Below are 27,202 nucleotides of genomic sequence, written 5' to 3' on the forward strand. Positions count from 1 at the left end.
AAGAATTAAAAACATATAAATGCGTTTTTATTCAAGAAAAAAGACAGGAAGTTCGTTCGTTTCTGAATCGAATTGTGATCCTGAAAATCGTAACTGAACTAGATCGCTAGATACTGAAAGATTCACATTTCTACGATCTAACCACCTCACTTTGATACCTCACAGCTAAATCCAATGCAAATATTTTAAATAATGTCAGTTATCCTTTTTCTGTATAATTATAGCTGCTCTGTGAAGAGGTTTGTTAGAGAACATCTTCACAGAGGTGAAGACCAATCATGAATCATTAATCTTGATCTTCATAATTCATGAAGACCAAGAATCATAACAAACAGGTCGGGGAGAAAGCTGTGAAAAAAGCTTATGCAGGGTTAGGCTATAGCACAACATCTCAAATGCTTTAATGACTCTGGAGAAGGTGCGGAGATGAGTTGACTGGAAAACTGTTAGTCACGCACACCAAAAAGAGAGACAACAACAATGCCATGGTTTAAAGGAAGTCATTAGAGGTCAAGTTTAAAGTTTGCCACAACCAAAGAAGAGGAAACAGCAAACATGTGGAGCAACATCTTCTGGTCAGAAGAGACCAAAGCTTAGCTATTTATTTGAGATGCAAAACATTATGTGTGGTGAGAACAGTTCACATAGACCTGAACAAACCACCGGCACTGTAAAACATGTTGGTGGTTGGACAGCAGAACACAGATCACAAGCAGACGGCCACAAACTGGTGTAGATAAAAGCATATTAAACTCTTCAAATGGCTTAATCGAAGTAAAGACCTAAATTCAAATCAAAATATGTGGAAAGACTTTTTGTTTAAAGTTCTACATCTAACTTGACTGAGCTTGAGCAATGTTGGGTAACACTTTATTTGAAGGGGTGTACATAAGACTGACATGACACTGTCATGGCAACTTTACATTAAATTGTCATTATTTACAAAATCATGCGAAGTTGGCATTTTTAATGGACTTTAAATGAAACGTTTAGAGCAACTTTGCATTAAAAGTGTCATTATTTACCAAATGCCACTTCATGACAAGTGTCATATACATTCATAAAGACTCCTTCGTGTTCATCACAGGTGTTATGTCATGTTTATGACAGTGTCATGTCAGACTTATGCACAGCCCTTCAAATAAAGTGTTACCCAATGTTGCAAACGGGAAAAAAATGTCATGCAATGGATGTACAACATGGGATGGTGATGCAGACTGTTGGGTGGTAACATAGATTGACCTTGTTAGACACACACACACACGCACATGCACACACACACACATATATATTAAACTACCTGACTATGATGAGGATGCATCATAGACACAGTAATGTTTTCAAAGTACAGTCCTCTGCTTTGTTCTAGACACAAAACCAAACACCAGTTAAATGTAATTTTAGTGACAATACAAATCTGACTCCTAACATTACTAGTTTTTTCACCGTCATGTTTTATGAAGTAAAGTTCCGAGTCTGACAACTTGAGGTTACCTTGTTAATTAGCAAAAAGAAAAAAAAAAAAAAATGTACGAGGCTGCTTATTTTACCAACATACCTGATAAATCTCAGAGCTGACATTTGAGCAGTCAGAGGTGCTTCTGTAGAATCAAAACAATGACACAAAACAGATACGCCAGTGTGTTTGTTTGCAATAGTTCAGAATTGTTTGCAGAAAACCCATCAATCCCACTGTCTGTCTTGAAACCAAACCTTTTTTTTAAATCGTCGTATATCTTGAAACCACAAGATTCAAGACAGAAGCCAGACTATTCACATTCAACAACTGTTTAGATATACAGTTCTAAAACGTAAAAGTTAAATCTCACCCTTCTTAAAATTGTTTAACGCTAAATGTTTCATCAAAGGCCAAAAGAAAACAACACCAATTTCTCCCATTTTGGTTGGCCAGCTTGCAACTGAAAACAGGCCGAGTTTTGTCCCTAGCTCGGCATCGCTCTTCTCACAAATTGTTTGACAACTTCCAAAATTGTGTTGTTGAAGGCAATAAAAACTCTGAAATTAAATGTTTGCTCATATCTCTGCACATTGCCAAGGCTCCCTGGAGATGAGGGCTGCTGGTCTACTTGAGGTTTGGCAGACCAGTCGCAAAGCCCGGTAAATCCCGGTCAATGAATATCTCAAACGCTCCACCACTGTGTGTCTACAGCAATGCTACAATACAACTGAGACCACAGCAGGTCAATCCACATGCTTGATCCACTTATCAGGACACTGCTTATCAGGATCACCAAAGTCATGTTGCCTGCCAGAGAAATAAATTCAGTCACCAACTGCTGCAGGAAGAGAATGTAGGGGACTGTTCACCACATGCCCTGAACTGGCGTTTTTAGACCAAAGGAGTTTCCTTTACAACCCTGACTAGTCCTGAAGCAATTTCTTAACTAATTTAATGGAAAAATAAGTTGGGTTCAAGTCATTTTTATAAACTGGAGAAAGAAAAATGTGTATCTGTGAAGCCCTGAACTTATAGTACAATACAGTACAGTAAAACAGTACAGAAATATTTTTTTTTGACAGCGAGAGATATGTCAAAGCATTTTAATGGAAAGTTGAGTGGAATGAAAAAGTATGATAGAGAAAATGTGCATAATTAACAGAGACAACTGAAACCTCAAGAGGAATGTGAGGCAAAACAGATTCAGGAGTTTGAATCTGTTTTACTGTTTTGTTTGACTTCAGTCAGTGCTTCAAGAGGCACCGCACAAACGTGTATCCACGACGGGTGTTGCACTCCTTTTGTTAAGGCTTTGAGAGTACGGGGGAAGATTGGAGAGGGATGGAATCTCAAGATCAAGTTTTTCCACAATCTATAATGACTTGAAGAAACCACGTCGTCTGCTCCTGGTAAACCACGTTCTATCAGGTGGTCGAAAGTCAGTGCAGCTCCCTACCAGAGCATTTTAGAGCCCTTCCTGTCACCATGCTGTGAGATTCTTACTGGAAATGTAGATTTCATTTTTCAGTTGAACTTGCCCCCTGCCGCCACACCTAAAACTATCAACACCTCGCTTAATGACCATGGTTTTACTGGCTGTACTGATGCAGTAATTCATGTAAAAGGAGCCAAGTATTAAGTGAATATACTGTGCAGTAGAAGGACATACTTTCCAATAATTTGACAGTGATAAAAAAAAGTCCTTTTATTTTATTGGTCTGATGTAATAGTCACATTTTCTGTGAAACCATCAAAATAACAAAAAAAGAAAAATTCCTTTATGTCATGAATCTATAAAGTTTTACTTTTGCATTAAACTAGTGAAATAAATTAGCACTTCAATGACAGATAATCTAAATAAAAAGGTTCTTCGATGACAAAGTTAAAAGAAATAACTGGAAATTGCTGCTAAAATTTGTCCATTCTTCAGCTTTCCTGTCACCAGTTTTATCTGAGGTCTCTCCAACCAGTCCATTACCCACTTATAAGAGCAGCGTCTGATTCCATCAGTCTCCGTTTACCTACAGGGGCAGGAGAGAGGTCTGGAGCCCACAGGGACAGCAGCTAACCCCCCTCCTGCTCAGGTCTAAAGGTTAAACAATCGGAAACATGTGCAGCACATAAATATCTTCACCGATAGCAATCTCGGCACAAAAAAAACAGGGTTTGCATAAGGGACTCTGAACAGAGGATGTAACCTCAGATAGCACTAAAACGACTGGGCAGCCGTTCTGCCTTTGGAGCCTAATGGAAGCTGTGGCAGCGGCAGGCGCAGCGCCGCGGAGGGGGGAGTTCGTTTATCAGTCTTTATCAGCACTGAAGGCCTCTATCACACATCTCACCTCTGAGCTCTGACGAGAGGTCAGCAAACAATGCAGGACTACCGGAAAGTCGCTATCTCTCAAGGAAGTGGATAAAGGATTAAGGGTGGATGAAGCAGTTTGCTTAACGAACAAAGTTCACGCAGCACGTTTTAACAACTGGTAAATCTCATTACGCTGATATTTCCAGCTGGTTTATTTTCCGTTCCTCTGAGTTGTTAGTCAGAGTCGGAATATGCAACGTTCTGGGATCCCACTTTCTCTCCTCTGACTGCTGGTGCCTTACTCCAGATGTGTTGGTTCTGGATCTGTCATTGTTTAACCCCCTTTTATCCGTCTTGCTCTTTATATTTATCAATGTTTCTGGTACACGTTAAATGTGAATGGCGTTGTTACGTCCCATGTGTTACAGTTCCATTATATGATATTTTTAACTGCAATACAGTAGCAAACAAGTATTTACTACCAGAACGTACAACAGTGTATTTATGCTCTGCAAAGTGTGAAACTGCTTTCCCCCTGCAAACCTTGCGTTTCCTTCTCTTCAGATCTTTGTGTTCATTGTCTGGGATGGCTGTGTGTGGGTGTTGCATGCACACAAGAGTCCTCAGGAGCAAGCAAAGTTCTGGCTTTCTCTCTGCTGAATAACACACCTCCTTTAGATGAAAAGACTCAAACAAAGAACTGGAAGCATCCTGAGCCCACATAGATCTGTTTTTATCAAAATATATAGATCTATGACCGAGTCCTTGACTCTAAGTTTTGTTTCGCTTTCGATTTTGGCACAGTTTTATTTTGGAGTGATATGCACTTGGCCGACATACCTATAATAAAATCTTTCATCTTTCCAGGTCTTCAAAGCAGAAAAGTGTGTTAAGTTTTTACCTTTTACCAATATACATTTTTCAGTTACTGGTTGGCCTTGATAACATTTGAAATATTGCTTGATTTTTCATAATCGTGAAAAATTCTTATCTTTAATGGTTTTTTTTTTAAATGGTTATTCACATCAAACCTATGGAAATATTTTGAGGAAACATTTGGCACTGTGCTGTAGGCCTGCCACAAAATGACCTGCTAGAATAATTTCAAGGAAAAGTCTGAGGAAATGTGTTAATTAGAAGAGTAGAATGGTCCCTTTGACTGAAAAACAATCTGTTTTTTCAACCATCATTACCTTGAGGGAAATAAGGGTCGTCATCACCACTTCAAAAGGGCTTCACATGTAAGAATATTGCTGCAAGTAGCTTCTCAAACCAACTATTTTACTAGGAACCAAAAGAGTCCAAGTGGTTTAAAGACAGCTACGGAAGTTCAAGAAGGATCAGCACTCTCTCTCGTAAAGATGAGTCAAATATGGGATCAGCTTGCCACCAGCACATAGTTTGCTCAGGAATGGTAGTTGGCAGGAGTGAGATTTTCTGCTAGCTAAGTGTTTCAGAGACTTTTGGAGGTATGATACTTCTCTCCAAGAAAATATTAAGGACAGATTCAGTTCCAGACGTTAAATACAAGGGGATAGGGTTAAGGTATTCACTCCAATCAAATCCCATGTAGACTGTATGGGCAAGTAAAGAGGAACATAACCATGAGTCCTGTTTATTTTGATGGTAAACTGCCATCATAGCTTTGGCTATGAGAAAGATTTTGAGCCCAATATTGCAAGGAAAAGCAGATAACTAAGTGGCTCAAAGAGCAGAATATTGACATTTAGGGTTTATTTTGAGGAAACCTTCAACCTATTGAAGTTCATGAAGGTTTGGTTGTTCAGTCCGCTTGTGCTCAGTGTACAGGTGTCAGACTCTAGTCCTCAAGGACCGATCTCCTGCAATAGATAGATGTGCCTCAGCATAAACGTACTTGAATCACAGTATTAAGTCATGAGTAGGACTTTGAAGAACTTGTCTACCTGGGGAAGTAATTCAGCCTTTTGATTCAGATGTGTTGTATCTGGGCGTCATCTAAACGTTGGAAGAAACCTCCACTTGAGAACTGGAGTTTCACACCCCAGGCATAGTCGATCTAGGGGACTGTGTCCCCCTAAGTATTTTGTGGGTGATACTACAGATCTACCGGGTGCTGGGAATGCTTGTACGGGCGATCTCATCCACGTACAACCAAGAAAGAGCTGCATCCAAATTTAGCTTGTTATCAGAGCAGGTTGGACTCTTGCAGGATCTTGTCATTGATCCTGTTTGTGGTGTTCATAAACAGGATCTCAAGGTGATATCGTAAAGATGGAGGTGTCTAGTTTTGGGAAGCTTTGGATCTCATCTTTTCTTTTTGAGGATGACTCTGGTTCTGTCGGCATCTTGAAGCCATGACCTTCAGTGCAAACTACAGTTGTGAGCAGCAGAGTGAGTCGGCTCCCACAACGGTTGGACGCAGAGTTTCGACCTGAAATAGGTGGGCCGCTACACCCAGACTGAGGGTCATGTCTGCCTCAAGCAGAAGAATTCAAGTATATTTGTATATTTTCTCATCAGAGAACAAATCCAACAACACTGAAGCAGTAAGGTTTATAAAATGTTGATGTCTCAAAATATGACACTAGAAAGTTGCATATAATTACTGATTACTTTTCAACACTAGCTGAAAACCTTGCGCCCTTTAACCGTTTGACTACGCAGTGAAAAGCATTTTATATCAAGTTGTGAATTGTTGGGTCTAATAAGGAAAATATTAACTGGTAATAAAATAGGAAAATTGCTTTTCAAGTTAACTTTTCCTTTGGCTTCAGTAAGTTTCATGTCCTCAAGTTTCTTTGGCCAAGGTCATCTTAATTAAATTTTAAGAATTTCCACAAACGCAGGATGGGTTTTTCTTACTTGTGCAAAAGAAGCGACTGAATCATAAACTCTTTGCCAGTCTTTGACGCAGATTTTCAAGGTCAACCTATCAATTTATCTAAGAATTTAATAAGCAGAGAAATGATATCTTCTGGTGCGACAGTAAGTCAGAAATTGTTTAGCATTCAAAGATTAAGCTGCCCGCAGGCCCTTTGGTTATAGACCTGCAGGCGAAGGCCTTGAATGCTTGTTTTCTTAATCAGTGAGATTCTGCTTCAACACGATATTGTACTAAGGTCGAGTCATGAGAAATCTTTCCTTTGAAGCAATAATGAATAGTTTTGTGGTTTCCTTTTATGTGTTTGTTTGTAAAGCTAACGAATTGGAAATTCATCGAAACACACCCATGCATTCATTATGAATATCATTTAGAATCAAGTGTTCAGTCAATTGTTTTGGAGCCTCTTAATAATTTTTCATATATAAACACAAAGTATACCGAGCTATACAGTGGACTCCCGCCTATTCGAGGACTGGTATTCACAGGTTCACTTATCCATAGATTCTTCTGTGGAACACAACTCAAACAATATGTGAGGAAAATTTGCCTATTCACAGATATGCCATGGGAAATATGTAAAATTGTTGAAAAAAAAAAGAAGAAAGAAGCAATATACTGAGGGGTGGAGCTAAAGGGGTGGCCAGGGTGGTACTGACCAGCACTGAAACCTCACTGGGCACACTAAGTGTCACCCAACGTGACTGACTGGCCATTACCACCTAGCGTTGAAAGATACGTGATTTCAAACACGAAGACAGACATGGTTTACGGCTGCTGTAGAAGACTCCAAAGCCCAGTTTATTGTATTAATTTATGGTTTAAGTGCATGTATTTATTGTTTACCTTGTAGGTTGGCTTCTTAGTTGGTTGAATTATGACAGAGGCCACAAGGAAGCAGTTAGTTTGACATTGTGATGATGGGATGCAGTGGTGCAATTCCAGTGTAATTCACGAGTGGATACGTGACAATGAAGTATATTGGCACCAATTGTGTTATAAATATGCATTGTGTTCATTGTTAAGAAAGATATGTTGTAGCTTACTTACAGATGGTCTCACGATGAAGATGTAAAAGGATAGTTTTCTTGGCAATTTTGGGTCAAACCTCAAAGCATGTCCTCTGTAACTGAGAAAAGTCTAGATGCACACGGCAATGCCAAGTAGAGTGAGAGTTGTCAGGAAAGCAGGCACCAGGATACAAAAACAGAATATTTCCTTTATTAGTACACGGATCCCCTAATAAAACTTTACCCACTCTCTGGCCACCCGTTGTGTAAAAGTCTAGTTCCGCCGCAGCACACACTTTCGGTGCAGTCACGCCAAACTCAACAGTCAACTCTATAGCCTTTCTTCACTTTATTATCCCCGTAAATTCAACAAACATTTGCTTGAAGCTGCTGCAGACAAAGGTCAAGACACCAAACAGCTTTTTTGTTTCCTGTGGAGAACTGTTGAGAATGGTGACCATACCCTCTTGTGTATAATAAACATCTGAGAATTTGGCCTGCTCTATTTACCTCCTAATGAGAAACAAAGATCTGCTCTGGAGAGGGTTGCATGCTTCAGATGATGAAAAACCCAGGGAGGGATGGAGGGAGGGGGGGGCAAAAAAGCCCTTAAAATAATCCAAACCACTTGTGTTGCACATGAGACACAGGAGTGGTGTGTGTGCGTGTGTGTAAACTGACCATACAAAAAAATGAGGTAATATTTCATGTCTGTTTATGTGGCATATGATGGCTATTTGCCAAATAAAAATGTGTATGGAAGACATATGTAAGGACCACAAACACCTCTGAATTGACCTTTCACCCACCTTAAAAATGTCCTCGCTAGATTCGTACAGCTAGCCAAAGCAACAGTTCATCCCATGCCGATGGCATCACGAGTCTAAAAAATATCAGCACAGATGTGAACGTCAAGTCTTCTCTGAAGGTCTTAACTCAGTGGAATCCCATCTATTTGTGGATTTTCACACTACAGGCATCCTGCTGATTTTGAGCTGAAAACATGTGGAAGAGTTATGGACAGGATGCTTTGTGGCACGTTTAGTTCCAAAGCTCATTGGAAACTTTGGCTGAAGTGGTGCTTTTTAACTCCAGTCTCCACTGTGGCAGCAGAGCGCAGGTTAGTGTTTAAATCTATAGCCTGAGCCCAACCTGAAATTCAGGCCTTGATGAGACCAAAATGATTTGCTTGATGGACATTTGATTCAAGTTTCTGTGGTGTGTTTAGCACGCCTACAGTACATACAGAACAGAGAAAACTAAACGAGAATGCTATGTTGTGTTAATCTACAGTCGAAACAGAGGAGCATAGGTACAGGCAGTTTAGCTTGCTGAGGAAAGAAAGGCAGTAAGGTACAGAAGAGTGTACCAACCGTAGCACATTGAACAACTAAATAGTCCCGCCCTGGTCCACTCTTACTAAATCGCCCAACCCAGATGATTTGCACTTGACTCACTCTGTGGTTACAACAAGCGACAAAATGGAGCTGGAAGGTTTTAACCAAAAGCTAAAAATGAGAGAAGTTACACTCTAAAAACAAAAGCAGTAAAATCTTAATTAAAATAATATGTCAGATTTACTTCAGGCTCGGGCCTCTGATTAAAGCTCGGTCACAATCTCTATGAGCTTGGTTTGATTTTTATTTTTTTATTTTTTTTTAGGCTGGATCCAAAGTGCAGATTTCTCCTCCAGATGCTGACCAAAAGAAAGCTGTGCGATCAGAGAACAGCATGTGATGCATTCATAATTTAAGTGGAGTCGTTTACTTTCATTTTTCGTATGTAGCCATTACTCGGGACACAGTTGTTGGTTTTTGTCACTATGGAGAAAAGGTTAAATGTGTTCATCTGCTTGGTGTGTGATTTGCTCACACATCAAGCAGTTCGTCATAAACACAGTGCTGGATTCTCTGTTCATCTAAGAATATTAATTAAACCGAATAAAAATGAAATGCAACTGAATAGCCTATGTTGTAATTATCATTTAAAAATTGACTGGTAAAAATAGAAAATGATAGATTTTTTTTTTTTTTTTTTTTACGTTGTCTAGTGTGACCTCTGGCCTCAAAGCTTAGAAATAAAAAAGTCCTGGAATGGCAGAGTAAAAGCCTGAGTTATGAACCTCTTCACATGCTGTGAGGTGAAACTTCAAATATGAAATATATGGAGTAGGGAAAAGCTTCCTCAGACTGAAGCAGACGGATGGCTAACAAGAACTTCCTCACGTAAGTTATTTCAGCCAAAGAAGAAACACTAGCTGTTAGAATATAGGATGTCCTAAACCTTTTCTCCTGTTTCTCAGTTAGAAAGCAAAGTTTTTATCTTTTTAGATTTGACATCAATTATTTTGAAAAAACTGTAAATTTAATTGCTCTACCAGGTTTTTTTAATTATTATTATTATTGTAGCAAGTCTGCTACGCATACTCAGCCTGATACGACCTCAAATGAGAGAAAACCAGAATTATATTAAGTAGAGAAATGAGCAAAGGGTAAACTGACATAGCTCCAATGGCACAAAAGATATTTGCCATTAAGGGTTAGCAGATTGTGCCTGCTGATCGCTGATCTTTTGTGTCCTCTTATCCAGAATTTTCTAACCGCAAGAAGAATTAGGGATCCCTCCAAGAAAAACTGGAAAACATGACTGAATAGTCTGGACTGTGGGAATACAATCAGGACCAGACAAAGGCCAGTCCTCCTGCCAACTCTGTTGATAAGAGGATTGGAGATGGGAGAAAAGCAACCAGCCAAACTCTGAGCAACAGTGATTTGGGAGCAGCACATGCCTCGGGATTGTAAGGGTATCTGCGGTGCTAGCTGGTGTTAAAACCCCTGTGCGTCCCCAGACCAACAAGCTGACATCCTGCCATCTTTCCTGCTGCGACAAAAAATAAATAAATAAATAAATACACGGTTCTGAACGGCAGCAGAACCTAGGTGCTATTGATCTGCTCCCAGTGCAATATCTCCTCTTACATCCATAATTATTCTCCTTCACTGCGTGCCCTGGCTGCCAGACTGGCTGGCTTTCCGGCTGCTTTCTTGTTAAAGATGCTCTATGCGCTCACATTTCACGTTGCACTGCCAGCGACCCCTCTCTCTTAACCCCGGCATTTTCAAATATTTCATGGTTCAGTCCCAGGCTGGGGAAGGCGGCTTCGGCACGGCACAATTACAGTGGTTAGCTGGACTCCTCCGGTGGAGCCATGCTGGCTCTCAAAGTACCATGACTGGTGAACAGACAGCCAGGAAAAACAGAGGAGTGTCAGAGAAGTCATTCTTCTTCTGAACTGAATCAACTCTTGGCCTACATATACAGGGACATACTGATGGGGTAATTGCAGCAACACTTTGAGTCAATGAAAACTTTTTTTTTTTTTTTTGGCTATGAAAGCTACTTTAAAAAATTAAAAAAAAAAATCTTCATGTTACTAATAAAAAATGCTGGGCACACAAGCAAGGAAAATGCCCATTACTGTATTTAACCCCTTTCTCTGCAAAATAGATTCAAATCATTCATGTTAGAGCAACTTTCAGGCAGATGAAATCGTCTTTTCTTTTTCACACCACACGAACAGATTTCACTCATGATGTCAGATTAGAAATCTCAACAAGATCTCTCAAGTTTAAATGCGAGTTCAGAGTCAACAAACATGTCCAACGCGGAAGAAACAATATACTTTGTGGACAATTTTTAACAAAGAAAAGAGAGCGAAAAAAAAAAAAGACATCTCCGACTTCAACCGACCTTTTCGGTGCGTCACAGCAGTAGCTTTGTCTTCTGTATCCATGTTTCCATCACCTCCCTTTCTGACTGGCTACACTTTTCACTTCTACCAGGCTTCGTGCTCGTTTTTCCTCGGGTCACACCCCACACGCTGGCGCAGTGAGCCACGACAATCCAACACGTTGAATGTCCCCAATTTGGGATCAGATCGGTCCCAACGTCCTTCCTAGCTAGATCCCTCTAATCACACCAGACACAGGCAGGAATCTCTGCAGAACCATGGCAATAATCTGAGCATCCTTAAGATTGTCAGAAATCAAAAATTGGATCCAAACTTGACAACTAGTGTGAACCAAGCATCATACAAATGGGCACACATGTCGTACTTGACTGGCAGGCTCTCTTATCTTTCCCATTTTGAAGGGTCTTTAAGCAAAGTAGGCCACGTCATTCATCAACCCAAAACCTTCCCTTAAATCTTAAAACTAATGATGGATTTGCATAGACTTAAAAAAAATGCTTTGGATAAATTAATATTACACAAATTGTGAGAAGGACTTGTGATGCTGATGATGTCAAAACTTTTTTTCTAAACATTATGTTTTCCCCCTTTACCTGAGTAGATGAACACACAGGTTGGATATTTTTTTCTTTTTAATAATTGTATCGTGATATTCTGCAAATGCAGTGAAAGATGAGGATATTTCAAGGTTTTTAACATGTTCTTACAAAGGGGAGGGGCGGGAACGAGTGAGAAAAGCAGTTAAATGACTCATATCTCAGGGCACAGTCTTCCAAGCACAAATCTAAGTTTCTTATGATTTAGGAACATCTGTTTTGGCTGCAGACCTGGAAAAAAGGAGGTCGAGATCTTGATCCAAATTTATTTGATTCAAACAGGGATCCAAAGTACGTATTGTAGCCTCCGGTCTGTCCTCTGTCCAATATGAGGGGAACAAGTCCTGCAGCCATGAGATCATAATTTCTTTTATGCAGTTTATATTTCAAATCTCTTGACAGTCACATTGAGACAGGCAGCTGAAGCATAAAACGATGAAGACATTCAGAAGACCTTCCCTTAAATCTTAAAAAGAGCGAGGACAGTCTTAGGGTCTGATGTCCAGAAGTGTCTCGCATCGTGTACGTCATAAACGTTTCCACACCTTTACAGTCAAGGCCACCGATTCTGACTGATCGGTTTAAACAAACTCCTAAAACAGCAAATAAAAGATTCGCTAAAAATAATTCACCTTTTTGTATTTAGTAACGCGTCACCACCAATGCACGCCGTGACTCATCAGAGAAGTCGCCGAGTGTTTGCGTCACACCGAAGGTCAGCGGAACGGGAGGCGTGCGACTCGTCGCCGAAACGGGACGCTTAATTAAAATGTATCTGTGCGAGACACAAAAGGAGAACACTACTTCATGTCTTCATTCCTCCAATGACACATTGTGATTGTTCTGCTTCGCTGGCTTCAGAAATGGTTCTATGTTCATCCTCCAACTTGGCCTGTGGGGCCTTGTGAATAAACAGGCAGAGGTTAATGTCTCATGTTCTTCCCTGTTCTCTGCAGACAGCTCTGACAGGAGGAGGAGGAGGAGGAGAGAGACGAGCCTGAAAGGGAAGCTGTTTTGGTAATACGCTAATCTGGCTCTCGCATCTCTTTGTTTCAGGCAGTGAGACGAGATTTTTTTTTTTTTCCCCCCAAGCCACCATTGAGGAGTACATCTCCAGTCCGCTGTGGGTGAGCTGTCATGGGAAACTATTTCTTCGTTTCTTTTCCCCCTACAGTACTTCTCATACCCTGAGGGGTCTTTAGTGAACTTGCCATCACCCACACATACTGACAGCAGAGAGCACGTACGTCCACACGTCACCGAGGCGATAAACAGCCACGGGCCCCGCCACGGAGATAAGGCTTCTGAGCAGTCTATCAAACAAACAAAGCCAGATGATGACTCTAGGAGGGATGTTAAGAAATGACGCCATATAATCGCCCTCTCTTTCCTCCCGCCTCTCTTTTTCCATCCACAGAGCCAATGCTTTTATATACATACTCGACACGGGCATTGATTTCGTCATAATTTTGGTGCTTTGAATCATTAATTGAACTAATCTGTTTTTTTCAAACTGGACTAAAATTATGCAATAACATAGTAAAAAGCTTAAATGAGAGTTAAAACAAGAATTTGGTGCACAAGCTTGAAGTTGTTGTAGATTTTCTCTCAAACAGAATCAAATTCTTAAAAATATTTGGATAAATATGTCTTAGCAAGCTGCAGAAAGAAAAAAAAAACACTCACCTGTTACAGCGTTCAACAACCTTCAGGCATATTTATGACTGGATAGCCCTGTCCTTATCAGAAACTCGTTAAATGGACTGGTTTCCTGGAACAGAATTGTTTTTAAGTGTAAGACACAAACCTACATGCAGGTCGAGGTCATGACCCTTCTTGAAGCTTAACGCTACCCTGCTTTATGTATCACAAAACCTGTTTGGATATGAATAAATTGCTATGCTGGTCATTTAAAATTATATAAGTTTCTGGTTCCAGAATCTTCACCATGCTGGAAACGTACATATTCTGTTGAAAACTGGATTAGTTCCAGGAGATCGACCAATTTAAATATTATGAGTGGTATTATGGCTACTTACAGCGGGATAATTTGCTAATCTCAAACAGCTGCACAATAAATTAAATCACAATCATCACTGCGATAGCAGTGTGTGTTGGAACTGCAAAAGACGGTTCATACTTAACATTTGGTAGGAAGGGATTTCATATCTGCCTAATCAATAGTATATTTTGAGGTTTATGGAAAGTAGGGGATGTTGTGTAACTGGAGAAATATAATGGGGAATTTTTTTTTTTTTTCCCGTATTGGCTAGGTTAAAAACACGAAAATGACACTAACACAATCACTCTAAGACATACACACAGTGAAGAATACTCCAAATATCTGTAAAAACAGACTGAAATAACAACGCAAACATGTCCAATCAGATTTTAAATTTAACAAAAATAATGGCCTGAGTAATAAGAGGTTTTTTTTCTTCCATCTGTTGTTCTTTGACTGAACTTCTTTCCAGATAGTAGGAGCTTAAAGTCTCCAAAAAGTAGGTGATAAGGGACGTGTACCTTTTGTGTAACTTATATATATATATATATATATCATACCCATACTTGTTCACATCTTCTGCCCTCACGCATAAATACACACACTGGATGCAGGAGGAGAAAAGAGAAAAATGGGGCTGAGAGCCAGAAGGCCAGAGGGGTTTTTTCATGACAATAACCTTCTGTAGGGCTGCTTGTATCCCTTCACCTAGATTACAGTCAGTTGCTGAGGGATGGGTGGAAAAGAAAAGGCACGACAAACACAGAAAATATTAGGTGAAGAACATTCACACAAAGAAGAGAGAAGAAAGAAATCTGTGTCATTTTTGCTCTCATGGCCTGGAGAGATGGCAGGCTAAATGCTCTTTTAAAACAGCTTGAACACTGAAATGATGATGGCTCCCTTTTTTGCCTCGGCAAAGCACATTAATACATAGTTGAATGCCATTTCCACTTTTGTTAAATGGCTCACCTATTGCGTATTCAATTACAATGACTGTCTCTCATTTGGAAGATGGGGCCGGAACCCATATAAATCCCCTCCCTCTGAGCGTGGAGCTGCAGAATGCATTGGGCAGCAATGGGACACATGTGGAGCTCCATGTATGGGGGTGGTATATAAATGTTAATGGCACAGAAGAGGTTGTTGGGTATTAGCTCCAGGGCAAAAAAAAAAACAAAAAAGAAGCTACTCCTTTCTAGAGCTGTTTTATTGAGAAAGAAGGTTTTTAAGCCATTTCCACAAGAAAAACCTGCACTGAGAAACAAGCACGAACTGATCTAGGGTCATTTTCAGTTTGAACAAACTTTTGTCAAAGTATACATACAGATTTAAGACCTTTTAATGTGATGCATGAGAAAGTGTCTGAATAAGCCAAAGCTTTCTCCTGTTTTGTCTTGTTTCATGAGGCACAGAGAAGCACAGTTGCTTCCCCTCCTCCACCTGCTGCTGAGTGTTTGTGTCAGGTGGCTGAAACAAGGCGACTACGCTTTAAACCTGCTTACAATAAACTGCACAGACAGTCAAAAACTGCCCACGTCCCTCTAATTAAGGCAAAACTATTTAAAAGTTATAGTTGGGGAGGCTACAAGTGTCATAATTGTTAAGCAGCCTAATTCTGGCTGACTGATAGAGCCTGGCTAACAAAGTTTGTTAGACTAGGTATGTTATAAAGAGCAAAATGGAAAGAAAATATATAACATTGTGAGAAATAATCTACTTCCAAATTAGTGTAAGACTGAATCAAAATCAGAACAACAATAAATAGAGATCAGTATCGATCATGTTTTGTGAACGCATATTTTGGGGGGGGGGTAAAAACTTGACTTGCATGTAAGTTTTGGTCAATTAAAACTTTATCTTAAAGAGCAATTAGAGATCAGACATGCACTGTAGATTCTCATCACAACTCTGAGACTGACAATATGTGGCATTCAAGCATGTCCAATACCGGATAGAAGTTTAAAGCTGAAAAGAATACAACAAATTAACTCAGCTGTTTTCTGCTGAGTCTTCCTTTTATCTACTGATGTCTTGCTCTCTCTCGCTCTTTCACAGCTTGAACTAAATGCACATAATATGTCTTCCATACAAATAGTACACTTTCTTTCTAAATAGTTTCTTGTATCGCTGACTTTCAACCAAAGGTAGATAACGTTGACTTTCCACATTAAAGAGTTGCTGTTGTTACACTGAGCTTGGATTGCTAGTTAGATATTTAATGATCTAAAACTGGGTGGTTACCTGTCTGGGCAGATCAAGCTGAATAAGTATGTCACATTACATTAATAGCAGAAAAGATAGCTGTTGATTTTTTTTTTTTACTTTAAATAAGTAATTATATCTATGGCTGTGTTTTGCTGGAAATGTCTTTTTTTAATTTATAGCGGGGTTGCCTTTATTTTCCTTTTTTCTGTCTAAAGATTTTTATTTATGGAGGGTAATTTAAGAATACAATTATGAAATGTATGATTTAAAAGGAGTTTTGTCTGGGAGTCTCTGTCTTAAAGGCAGAGACTTTAAGACAGAGACATTTGGGTTTCAGAGCATTTTCTTGTGTAAATGCTCTGAAACTGTGGTGTTTCTACTGAAAGTTATCACACTGCAAGAATCTTCTCCCACCCCATCCCTACTGAGAAACCCAAATGAACTGGCTTAAGAAAAAAACACACATCAGTCAGGGCGATTAAACTCCGCGCTGATTAATCATCCCATTCGTTTACAATATGTCTAAAATTCCAGAATACAAATCCACCAGTAATGATCCAATCCTCCTTCCCCCCAATTGTGTGGTTTATCTCATATGCTCAAACAGCAAAAGCAAATTGTGGATAATTTTAATCGGCGAATCCACTGGCATGCGGTTTTTCCAGCGGTAATGATTCCCTCACTCGGTCCTAATTAACTGCGGCCATTAAAACCAAGGGAAATGTAATGCCCTGGGTCTTGTGTCAGGTAGTGAGGAGGAGGACGACGGCACAGGAGGACTCAATTAGGCCTGCGCTGTTCCCAGGTTATCACGCGACATGTTTGCCAATTAAGTGAAGTAGCCTCTGATGTCTGCGCGCCTCTGTCGGCTCCGTCTCAGAAGCCCCGACAACACAGAAACGGCGTCGCTCTGGATCCCAGCCCCTCCACCCCCCCGCCGCCCCTTCCAACGGCGAAGGAACAGACACTACACTATGCCCCAAAAAGGCAGTAATTACAGGATGGATGGGAGACTGTTATATAAGCACAGGGCTGCCGATAGGGCCAGGCAGGCCACGCCGATGCCAGGTTTTAAACAAGTACCAGCAGGATCGAGTTATAGCAGAATTACTCAGGGCAGAAACACAGACACATTTCCACTTCAGGAGTAGGCAAAAAAAAAAAAAAAAAAAGCTATTGATGTTTTCTGAAGTCTGTGGTGTTGCATGGCTGTTTTGGAATTTTAAGCAAGCAGAAAGAGAATTATGATCTGGATGAAACAAGTTTCCAGCCTTGACAAAAAAAAAAAAAAAAAAAAAAAAGTAGCAATCGATTCTCAAAAACTATCCTGCTCAAGTCTAACGCCAGTCACTTTCGGAATATGAGCTCTTATAGCTGCTTTAAGCAGATCCCCCCCCCTCTCCCGCCCCCTTTGAGGGTAGCTCTGGATCGTGACTCAGTGAGTGTGGGAGAGGAAGGCAGAGACAAGCAGACACATTAGCCTTCCCTTATGGCACATTCTGGGAGGCAACAGGAGTCAGACTGCATGATGCTGACTGTCATTGACTTGTTATGGAAGCATTGCGGGGCTGAGGCTTATCCATCACGTCGGGGGGTGGAAGTCGGGGTGAAAGGACGGCCGGGCGGGCCGGAGGGGGGCCGAGCGTGGGCGAGGCAGCCCTGTTGCCTGTCACTCATCACGCACCACTGCATGACCGCCAACCTTGTCTGGCCTGTGCACAATGGGAGGTCTGGGGCTCGACTGTATGAGCAGTCATTCCCCGTTTCCCTCCTCCCAGCTGCCAACGTGAGGAGGCGAGATATGGGAGGGCACGAGGGGAGGGAAGGGGGCTAAAAGGAGTCAAAACACACCGGACAGGCATTAGTCTTACACTGAGCCTTGAAGACCTCGCTGCTTCGGAGTGAATATCTGCTCTGTTCCCCACTGAGTCCTGTCTTAACCTTACGTACAAGCCCTGACAGAGTCCCAAAGAGATAATCTCCTTCAACAAATATAAGATGCAATTATCCAGAGTCATTAAAGTGCAATAACTGGAGGTGTGAGCAGAAAGTTACAGTACCACCCAACTGAAAAATACATACCACTTGTAAAAATGTACACTGCAGTTTAGGAGACAGAAATGTTCCTCCCAGCAATTTAGGGAGCAACACAGAGAGAGAGAGAGAGAGAGAGAGAGGGAGAGAGAGAGAGAGAGAGAGGTGCATATGTAAAAGGAAAGCTTTATGTCGGCTGCGGAAAGAAAAGAAGGAAAAAAGCTGAAGTCAGCAGGAGCAATAAATCCTCCAATGCTGAGCAGTTTCTTCCAACTCTGTCCTGTTCTGGGGACCTCATCCCGAACCTGAAGGCTGGGCTCTGTTTAGTAGCTTTAGCAGCAGGGAGGCGAGTTCAGCCTAAAGAACATCCACTCCTTCATTCACCCTTCCCCCCCGCCGCCTAGGTGCAGTTGGTCCAGGTGGGGACTCAGAGTCAGGCCACTCCGGCCTGTTAAAGGATACTTCCCAGCAGCGCCGCAGTCTGTGACCACAGCTTGACCTCCAACACAGCTTCACACTTCCACCAGGCGGGTGAAAAAAGAAAAAAAGAAAAGGAATCAATAGATCAAGCGGAGGGAAATGCTGCCGAGATTGAGATGAATGATCGCTGCGCTAATTCTATTAATCTCTTTATGGGGCTGTAATAAGTGAGACGTTAAATGGATATGGAGGAGATCAATTAGGGAAATCAAACAATGGATACAGAGTTTTGATTTAAACAAAGTGAGAGGAGATGTTAGCCTAATGCGGAAAGCTTTAAATCAAAGAGCCTTAAATGCTGCCGGCTGGGTCCAATACTCTGCTTTTAAAAATACAAATAGACGAATTTTAGAAGTATTTAAGCTTCGTCTGGTATAGCTAATGGGTTGACTCATTCTGTATAAATTTTTTTGTTTTTTAAAACCTGCAGTGCAGTTTTACAGCAGCTTTGAAGTGGATCCTAAACTCATTCTGCAGAAAATCACATTAGGTGGTAACTAGGGATGTAATCTCATGGTACCAGATATTAAAAAGCCTCAAGATTCTTTATTAAAGTGAATTCTGTCTTGCAAAATCAGAATGCAACTTCATCTAGCAAAGTAAGTGCATTTTTAACAGCTCGAAAACAGGCGATATCATTCGTTACCCACAATGCATTTTGTGACATTGCACCACATAGGAAGAGGTGCAAACATCTGTGAACATAATCCAGCTTTGGTATGAAAGGAAGCTGTAAAGAGTTCATAATTTTCAATAAAAACGATATTGATAACAAAGATATGAACCTGTGTATGCATGTATGATCATTAAATGAAGAAAACCACTGCAAAAGACATTTTCCTTCCACATGTAAGGTCACTAGAGCAACTTCCTTGATTGTATGATTTGTAAGTCAAATAATTTTAATTCATCGGCCCCCCAAAAAACAAAACAAAAAAAACCCCGATTATTTGGAATAACGACATGTCTGGGTCATTTCTATGAGTAAATAGTGAGTGGTAGGAGACGTAAACGTTTGCGATTTTACACAGAAGCATGTTGGTGAACCAGAGTGTACAAAATGTATACAAAACATATACAGATGGCGAGGCCAGTCTGTAATTTGCTTCAAATTGTGGCACATTTCTCATGAGGATCCCTGTGTAAATTTCGCCGATTTTAGCCATTTAAAACAACCGAGACCGAAAACGCTCATGTGTCACCCTTAAGCATGCTGTTGTTGCCTCAACAATGAGAAAATTACATCGCCTAGAGCTGGTGGTTGCACCAATCTGCCTCATCAACTGGTTGTCAGTCCCACAAGATCATTTCCAAACAACTGCGAAACCTGGAAAAACACAAAAATGAACTATCTCCAAATAAAACATGTTACAAAATCCAAACGTTTCCTCTACACCCGGTGGACTTTTAGAAGACTGGCAATCAGCTGTGAGGGGTCCACAGCCTCAACAAACGGCAATCTGTGTAGAAGCCCACACTTTCTTTTGGAAGTGTCAACATTTAATATCCGTCATTATTCCATTTTATCCCACAGATATATAGAAAAATATATTGAGTGTGAATCTCTTTGAAATGGTTATGTAGTTGTAAGCCTTCAATCTTTTAAGATTTCTCTACCACAGATATGAGAGTATCTATCCCTTTAAGCCAAACCCAACATAGAAAAGGGTTCCTAGCAACCTTTCATGATAATTCAAGAAGCTGATTAAGCTAGAACCCTAAAATATGAATTTCAGACATTCTCCTACCATAAAAACTGGAGTTAGAGGACACATACTGACAAATTAGCAAAAGCAGAGCTTACCAGAGTAACTGAAAGCACTCCTCTGGTTCCTTCTTCGGATCGGGTCCTCAGTTAGAAACTTTACTCAGATTTTTGACGGGATCATTTTAATTTTCCAATGTCATTGTGATGGAAATGAATAGTCTTGTGAGCCATGGCTTATATATGTTTAAATCACTTTATTGTGATGGGATAACAGCAAAAATAATCAGTGTTTGATTTGATTTAACATGATGAAATTTGTTCCCTAAAATGGCATGACAAACATGCAACTGTGGGACAATATCACATAACTTTTTAGGCAGGTGGAAACTCCAACTCTTACAGTATACTTTGAGGAGGAGAAAATGGATACGCCCCATCCTTGCATGGAGTATATGAAATACTGTAGTCGATGCGTTTTGACTTTCTGGATGAATTTAGCTTAAAGTACAAAAGTTAAAAGCTATGTGTTTGGAAAAGCCCTTTTTTCAATCCACATGAGAAAAACATGCTTGTGGACAAACAAAACAAACCTTCTGTTCTCCACATATTTACGCTCTACTATTGCATTGGAACTTTATACAACTAAACCGTGCCTTTTCTCAGTACCAGATTTGGTTGTTTAGACACAGGCTTAATCAGCTGTTACCTCAGCAGCACAATGTGAAACTGCTACGACACAAAAAAAAAGGACACAAACCCTTCTAGTGTCAGTCTGTGAAGAGGTCAAAGCATTGTGAAAGCCATGCATTCTTGCAACTGATGGATCAAAAAGAGGAAGTGCTGGACATCTTTCTGTGTGAACCTACACTGCACAGAGCTATTATTTATAAACCTATACACTTGGTGTATGTTAAAAAAAATAACATTTTCTAAGACTTATTTTTCTTGAAGGGAAGTGAGCAGCTTTGGTGTTTGCAGTGGTTTCATGTCACCTTTAAGGGTTGGCCCAGCTCTCTTTGAACTTTAACAACGGTAGCCTTTATGCTGAAAGATATGTGGTTGTAAAGAATTATCGAGATCAAAAAATGTCAACCTGGAAAGTCATGAGGGTCACCGAGTCGCTATTATGCATTCTGTCAAGGATGTGAGCGTTTGTTCAAAATATTCTACAGCAATACCTTCAGCAATTGTTGAGATGCTTTCACTTTAACCACGAAAAGTCAAACCCAAGAAGGCATCAAATAAGTATTACAGATGTGAAACAGAAATAATGGTAAGAAATTAAGCAAGAAAAACCTGGAGCAATTCAGCCTCGGCTATTGTTGTGAGGCAACTGGAGGTCTAATAGGTGTCAACACCTTAGCTAAACGTCATGTTCTCTTGTCTTTCTCATTCTGAAGAATGGCAAAGAGAAATGGGTCTCCATTATACGATATTTATACATTTATACAAGAAAAAAAATCAATCAATCAAGATTTACTTCTTAGACATTTTTAGGTGAGCATTGCAATTCTGAGCTTATTTTTAAAAAAATTCAAAATAAAAGCCCAGATCTCGATCCTATCAAAATTTGTGCTTGGGCTTGAAAAGATCAGCTTGCGCCCGATCAAAGAGCGACCTTACAGAGCTTGAGCAGTTTTGGAGGGAAGAATGGACAAAAACTGCAGTGGCCAGACGTGTCACAAAAACTCAGCGCTGCGATTGCAGCCAAAGAGGCAATATTGAATTCACTTTGTATGCTTTTAATTGACATTTCTTTGTAGAAAACAATTATTTTCACATTGATATTGAGATTTTATTTTATTTTTTTGCAAAAAAAAAATAATTCTAATTATTTGATTTAATTATTTTGCTTTCATTTTATTTATAAAAGCAATAAGTGGTGAAACATAGATCCATAAATTATGAATCTGATTTAGTGTGTGCTGAGGGGACTAATGTAGCTACCAAAACAGAGATGCACAACAGCTTTAAAAAACATGGTTTTACAAAATAAAAGCTTCTTATATAGATTTGCATTAACACATTTTTAAGTACGCTTACATTCTGAGTTTTACTGACGGTAATGATAAGGTTAAATTAATTGCTGCACATCCTAAAGAGGCATTAAATGTATTATTTATTTATTTTTGTTCACTCACCGTTTCGTTGCCAAACAAGATGTCAACGTATGCCATCACCTTCATCAGGGGTTCTTTAAAGAATTGGCTGATGAACGGTGCGGAGAGGTTCATGCAGAAGATTTTGTTGTTTTCTGAAGCATGCTTTGCCACCTTAAGGATCGACTCTGGAGAAACGGTCAGGAAAAACCCCTACAACGGAAGAAGTCAGAAGTCAGTAAGGGTTACTTTAGCGTTTTCAGAGCACAAAATCATATGCATATTTCACATCCAAATTTTGTATGGATGGCTTGAATACGAATGGGGCAAGTATGGAGACATAAATACTTATCCAGCCTGGGAAAATTGAGAAATAATATTCTAGATTTTTCCAGAATGTATATAGTGGATATAAACTGTGTCAGGATGCAGATCAGCATTATACAGACTGAACAGTAGCAGGTTGCTATGAACTGAAATGACAAAACTGCTGGTGTTTGGATTCTGTTTGCAGTTGCTTGGCTGACGTAGCTTTATATTACTGCCACAATACCGGATCCTGAAGACGGAAAAATCAACAGCAGTGCTCAAATACAGATTTGAAAGAGCTTTTTAGCACATAAACAAAACAACAAAGAAGAGGAAAAAGAGCAGGAAAAAAAAAAAAAATCCATCCACGACAAAGCCATGTGGCTGGACTCCAAGGTTCGTACTGGAGGAAGCAACAAGCACGTATCCAATGATAGGGCAAACAAAAGTCTCGTCTGGACTCTCCTTACTTGGAAACAAGAGAGGCAGGCCCACTCATTGTGTGAATGAATACAAATCAGGTAAGAAAACACCTTTGTGTTTCAGGTGGAAACCTGAAGCGAGACTCTCCCGCAAGCCACACAAAAACACTCCTCCTTTGATACCGATCTTTCTTAACCTTGTTTTTCAGCAACAAGCTGCTCTGTAAAACCACGGTGTCACAATAGGGCCAAAGGGGCGGAGGAGAGGAAAGGAAAGTTTTCAGCACAGTGATACATTTAATCTGCCTGAGAAGCTCCTATTATGGGGTACAGTGGAGCTCTCATTAAAGCGCTATGACATTTGCACCAACAGAGGAGCGACCTCGGTGAAAAAGAAGGGTATAATACCCATGAATAGAGGGTGACTGCGTCGTTAATTTAACATACAAGGTATCACAATGTAGCCATGCAAAGCAGGTTGGTTCTTTATGAGGCATTCAACGTGTCATTCGTTCATTCCTCCCCAAGGCTTCAGTGTTTCCTTTTTTTGTTTTTTTTTTAACGTCTGTAAGTCAAGGTTCAGGTCAAGCCCGTCGTCGCTGTGTCACGGTATCATCTGTTGAAGACTAAAAAAGGTGTTTTCAATGGGTTCTGGGAGCACAAAAAAAGAGCCCACTCTGGGCTAATGGCCCGTCTCTGACCCTGACATTTTTCTTTTGAGGTGTGCCAATGTGCCAGAGGAAGAGGAGATTGTTCCCTGACACAAATGGTCTTTTTTGGACAAAAGCAGAAAATAAACTGTCAGGGTTAGCCGTTACGTTAACACTGATCAAAGGCTGAGGACTTGATGGGGCAGTTCTGAAAGGGTGGTGAACTTTAAAAGCAGTGCAACAGCTTTACGCCGCCTCTGTCCCAAGAAGGACTGACATGGCATTGGATTGCTAAGGACGGTAAACTCTGAAGTTATTTAGGAAGAAACTCAATGCCTTGCACAATTACTGAGGCATCATAACTTCTTTCCCCCCCCCATATTTTATGTTCCAAAAACGCCGAGTCAACGTTTGCAGGGTATGCACACATGACTATTTGTGGGTTTTCAATTGTTCTACAAATTAAAATTTAAAAAGTGGTGTGACTTTACTATCAGCCCCCTTTCACTCATACAACCCTAAATAAAATCAAGTGCAACAAATAGGTGAAAAGAGTTGATGCACAATTTATTCTCAGTTGTGAGATCAAAGGATATTCATGTGCCGATTTGTACAAATCTAAATCCAATTGAAAAAGTGTTGGACATACATTTTAATAGAAATATGATCAAACACTTTTAGCCTCTAGATGTGCAAAGTTGATAGAGACATAAGCTAATGGAGGTTTTAGAAAGTACAAATGTTTGCAATACATTTCTTCAGAATATCACTTGTAAAAAAAAAAAAAAAAAAAAAACTTGTATAATGTATCACTTCCTCCCGGTTTATAATTACGTGCTACTTTGTGTTACTCTACAACACAAAATCCCAATAGAACAGATGAAAGTTTGTGGTTGCAACACAACAAAATGTGGAAAAGTCCAATACTTTTTCAAGACTTAATTTGCAGCTGCAACGAAAAAATGGAATACTTTCTCCTTGTTAACACCCCTAAGGCCTGTCTGTGTGCACACTCTGCAAAACCATTCTCCAATGGGAATGACCTCAAACTGCTCAGATAAACACAAACACATATGAAACAAACCATAATCTTTACAATTTTGAAAAAAAAAAAAGCAAGAAGCCACGCAAGACAGAAACGTCCCTAATCCTGACATTGTTAGTTTTTTTATGGACCTCAAAAGTATAGTTGGGGTTTATAAAACGTAAAGTGCAAAAACACAAGTGGTTCCTCTTCTATTCATGAATGCAAAATACAGACCAGACTTGAAACAAATTAAACTCAACTGGCTTGTGGGGAAAAAAAAAAAAAAAAAACAAGTCTGAGCCGTGCAAAATTACCACCAGTAGGAAACAGGAGAAGTTTAGTCTTTAGTACTGTGGTGCAGATCGTGTGTCAAGACTACCAGCTCCAGTTTCCTAGGTGTCAGGGAGGCCTGTGAAGTTGAGGGACTATCACATTTCCAGGTCAAGATGATCAAAGTGCTGGGTACACTTTGTATAATTCCCACCCAGCCAAAAACACTCAGTAAAGCATCCAGATGTGCATTTTTCCAGGCAGACGACAATGCAGAGTGATATCTGGCCATGTCGAGTAGTAATTTGAGGGGAGAGCTGGAAAGGGAGAGCATCCATTTTCAATGTTTACAATAAAGAGAGGAACAACTTCCACTTCACTCGGAGAAAGAACATTTAAATGCTACTCTGAGATTAAATTAGCGGTAATCTAACCGTAGAGAAGCCAGCAGCCCGGCTGCAGCATGCTATCACACTTCCCCGGCATAGTATCAGCGTTTTCCCCAGGGTTGCTCACATCTGAAAGGCTGAGTGTGATGGATGGCATGGTGTCGCCAGGCTTAAAATAAAAGTGGACATCTGAAGGGTAAAAATGATCTATTTTGGGAAGGGCATTTTCATTTGCACCAGCAGTGGAGGTGGTCATGAAAAAAGAAGCCTCTTTTTTTTTTTTTCCCTTTTCTTTTCTTTTTTTTTCCAAGTCTATTTAAATCAGCTGGGATAAGTGGGAGTGTCATGACGGTTTTGACACCTTTTATTACTCAGGAATGATAGAGCAAATTTAAACCATCACCGCCTCGGTGAAAAGAGTAATTATCTCCACTACAATTTTTTCCTAAATTAAATAAAATCCCTGGATCTTTTACGGTTTTATTTACGCAACTACAAATAAACGTCTCAGTGAGGGGTTATCATTATTTCTAAACTAGGAGTGAATAAAATTACACTGTTTGATGTGGAAGGGCTAATTTAGAGCAGGGAAATGAAATATTTGAGCTCCTAATTCCCAGAGTCTTTCTGTGTTAGATAAATCATCATTATTGGAATTAGTAGCAGTTGCTCAATGTGTTCATACGGGGATTGTAAACTTATATCTTACCTCTTATATGTCTGTCTGCCATGCAGCTTGTGGCTAAATTAGGCACAAGTGGGGATTTTAAAGGCACATGTTGTGCCTTTAAAATCTATTTAATTAACATCACTAGAAAACACTTTTAGCTCAACGGTTCTTGTGAACCTTTTAGCAGGTTCACATGGTTAGCAGACCTTTTATGCATGTAAATGCATTTTTATATGCATATTTAACATGAACAATTTTTCTTCAATCACAGTCAAGCACAGTGGTGGCAGAATCATGATTTGGGCTGTTTTTTTTTTTGTTTTTTTTACAAACACACAACATGAGCAATTCGCAGGTTAAACAGTCCTCTGCCACAGACACATGATTAATATTCATAGATAATACATCTGGTAGAATATGGGATATCGAATCTGCAGAATATTCACTGAGCTCCAATCCAGATCTGCACAGCATTCTGGTAGATTTAGCTAATCAAGCTGTCACAGCGAGCTAAACAAGGTTGGTGGCATCAACTGACTCACTCTTTGGTTGCCTAGCAGCAACCTGCTGATTAACTTACACTAGAAGTTTAATGTTTCGTCATTGTGCCTCATTACTGCTTAAAAACAAAAATAAAACATGGAGTAAAAACTGTGGATAAAACAGGAAAGGTCATACCAACCAGTTTGGGAGTATTTCAGATATTTAAAACAATGAACGAACCAATAATTATCGATATCGACTGATATGAAACGCCTCTTTCATAATAAGTTTTTCCTACTTCCACCGTGGGTTTCATTCCGTTAGTTGTGTTAGGCTCAATCCTCCAATGATGTACTTTTTGAAATATGAAATATTTGTGGAATATGTATTGGCCTTATTTTGAAAGTCCAGCATGATCATCTTTCAGAAAGCTCTGGAGAAAAAATTAAGACACCACTGCACTGAAT

The 27,202-nt window shown here is 39.9% G+C and overlaps 2 protein-coding genes across 6 annotated transcripts in view; both read right to left on the reverse strand.

Moving 5' to 3' along the window:
- Positions 1 to 27,202, reverse strand: part of LOC107836893 (histone acetyltransferase KAT6B-like) — a 151,485-nt gene that overhangs the window by 46,244 nt on the left and 78,039 nt on the right. The window lies entirely within an intron of this gene.
- Positions 1 to 27,202, reverse strand: part of adkb (adenosine kinase b) — a 163,622-nt gene that overhangs the window by 32,819 nt on the left and 103,601 nt on the right. For 4 of the 5 annotated variants that reach the window (XR_001662864.1, XM_007558355.2, XM_007558354.2 and 1 more), the window contains one exon: positions 22,558 to 22,728. The exons of the other annotated variant lie outside the window; for it this stretch is intronic. Coding sequence is in view for 3 of the 4 variants with exons in the window: in XM_007558355.2 (XP_007558417.1) it covers positions 22,558 to 22,728 (171 nt within the window). In the remaining variant the exon portion in view is untranslated. The remainder of the gene's footprint in view (positions 1 to 22,557; positions 22,729 to 27,202) is intronic. 5 annotated transcript variants of the gene reach the window in all.

Source organism: Poecilia formosa, unplaced genomic scaffold (assembly GCF_000485575.1).
Source record: "Poecilia formosa unplaced genomic scaffold, Poecilia_formosa-5.1.2 Scaffold95, whole genome shotgun sequence".
NCBI classification, from domain to species: Eukaryota; Metazoa; Chordata; class Actinopteri; order Cyprinodontiformes; family Poeciliidae; genus Poecilia; species Poecilia formosa.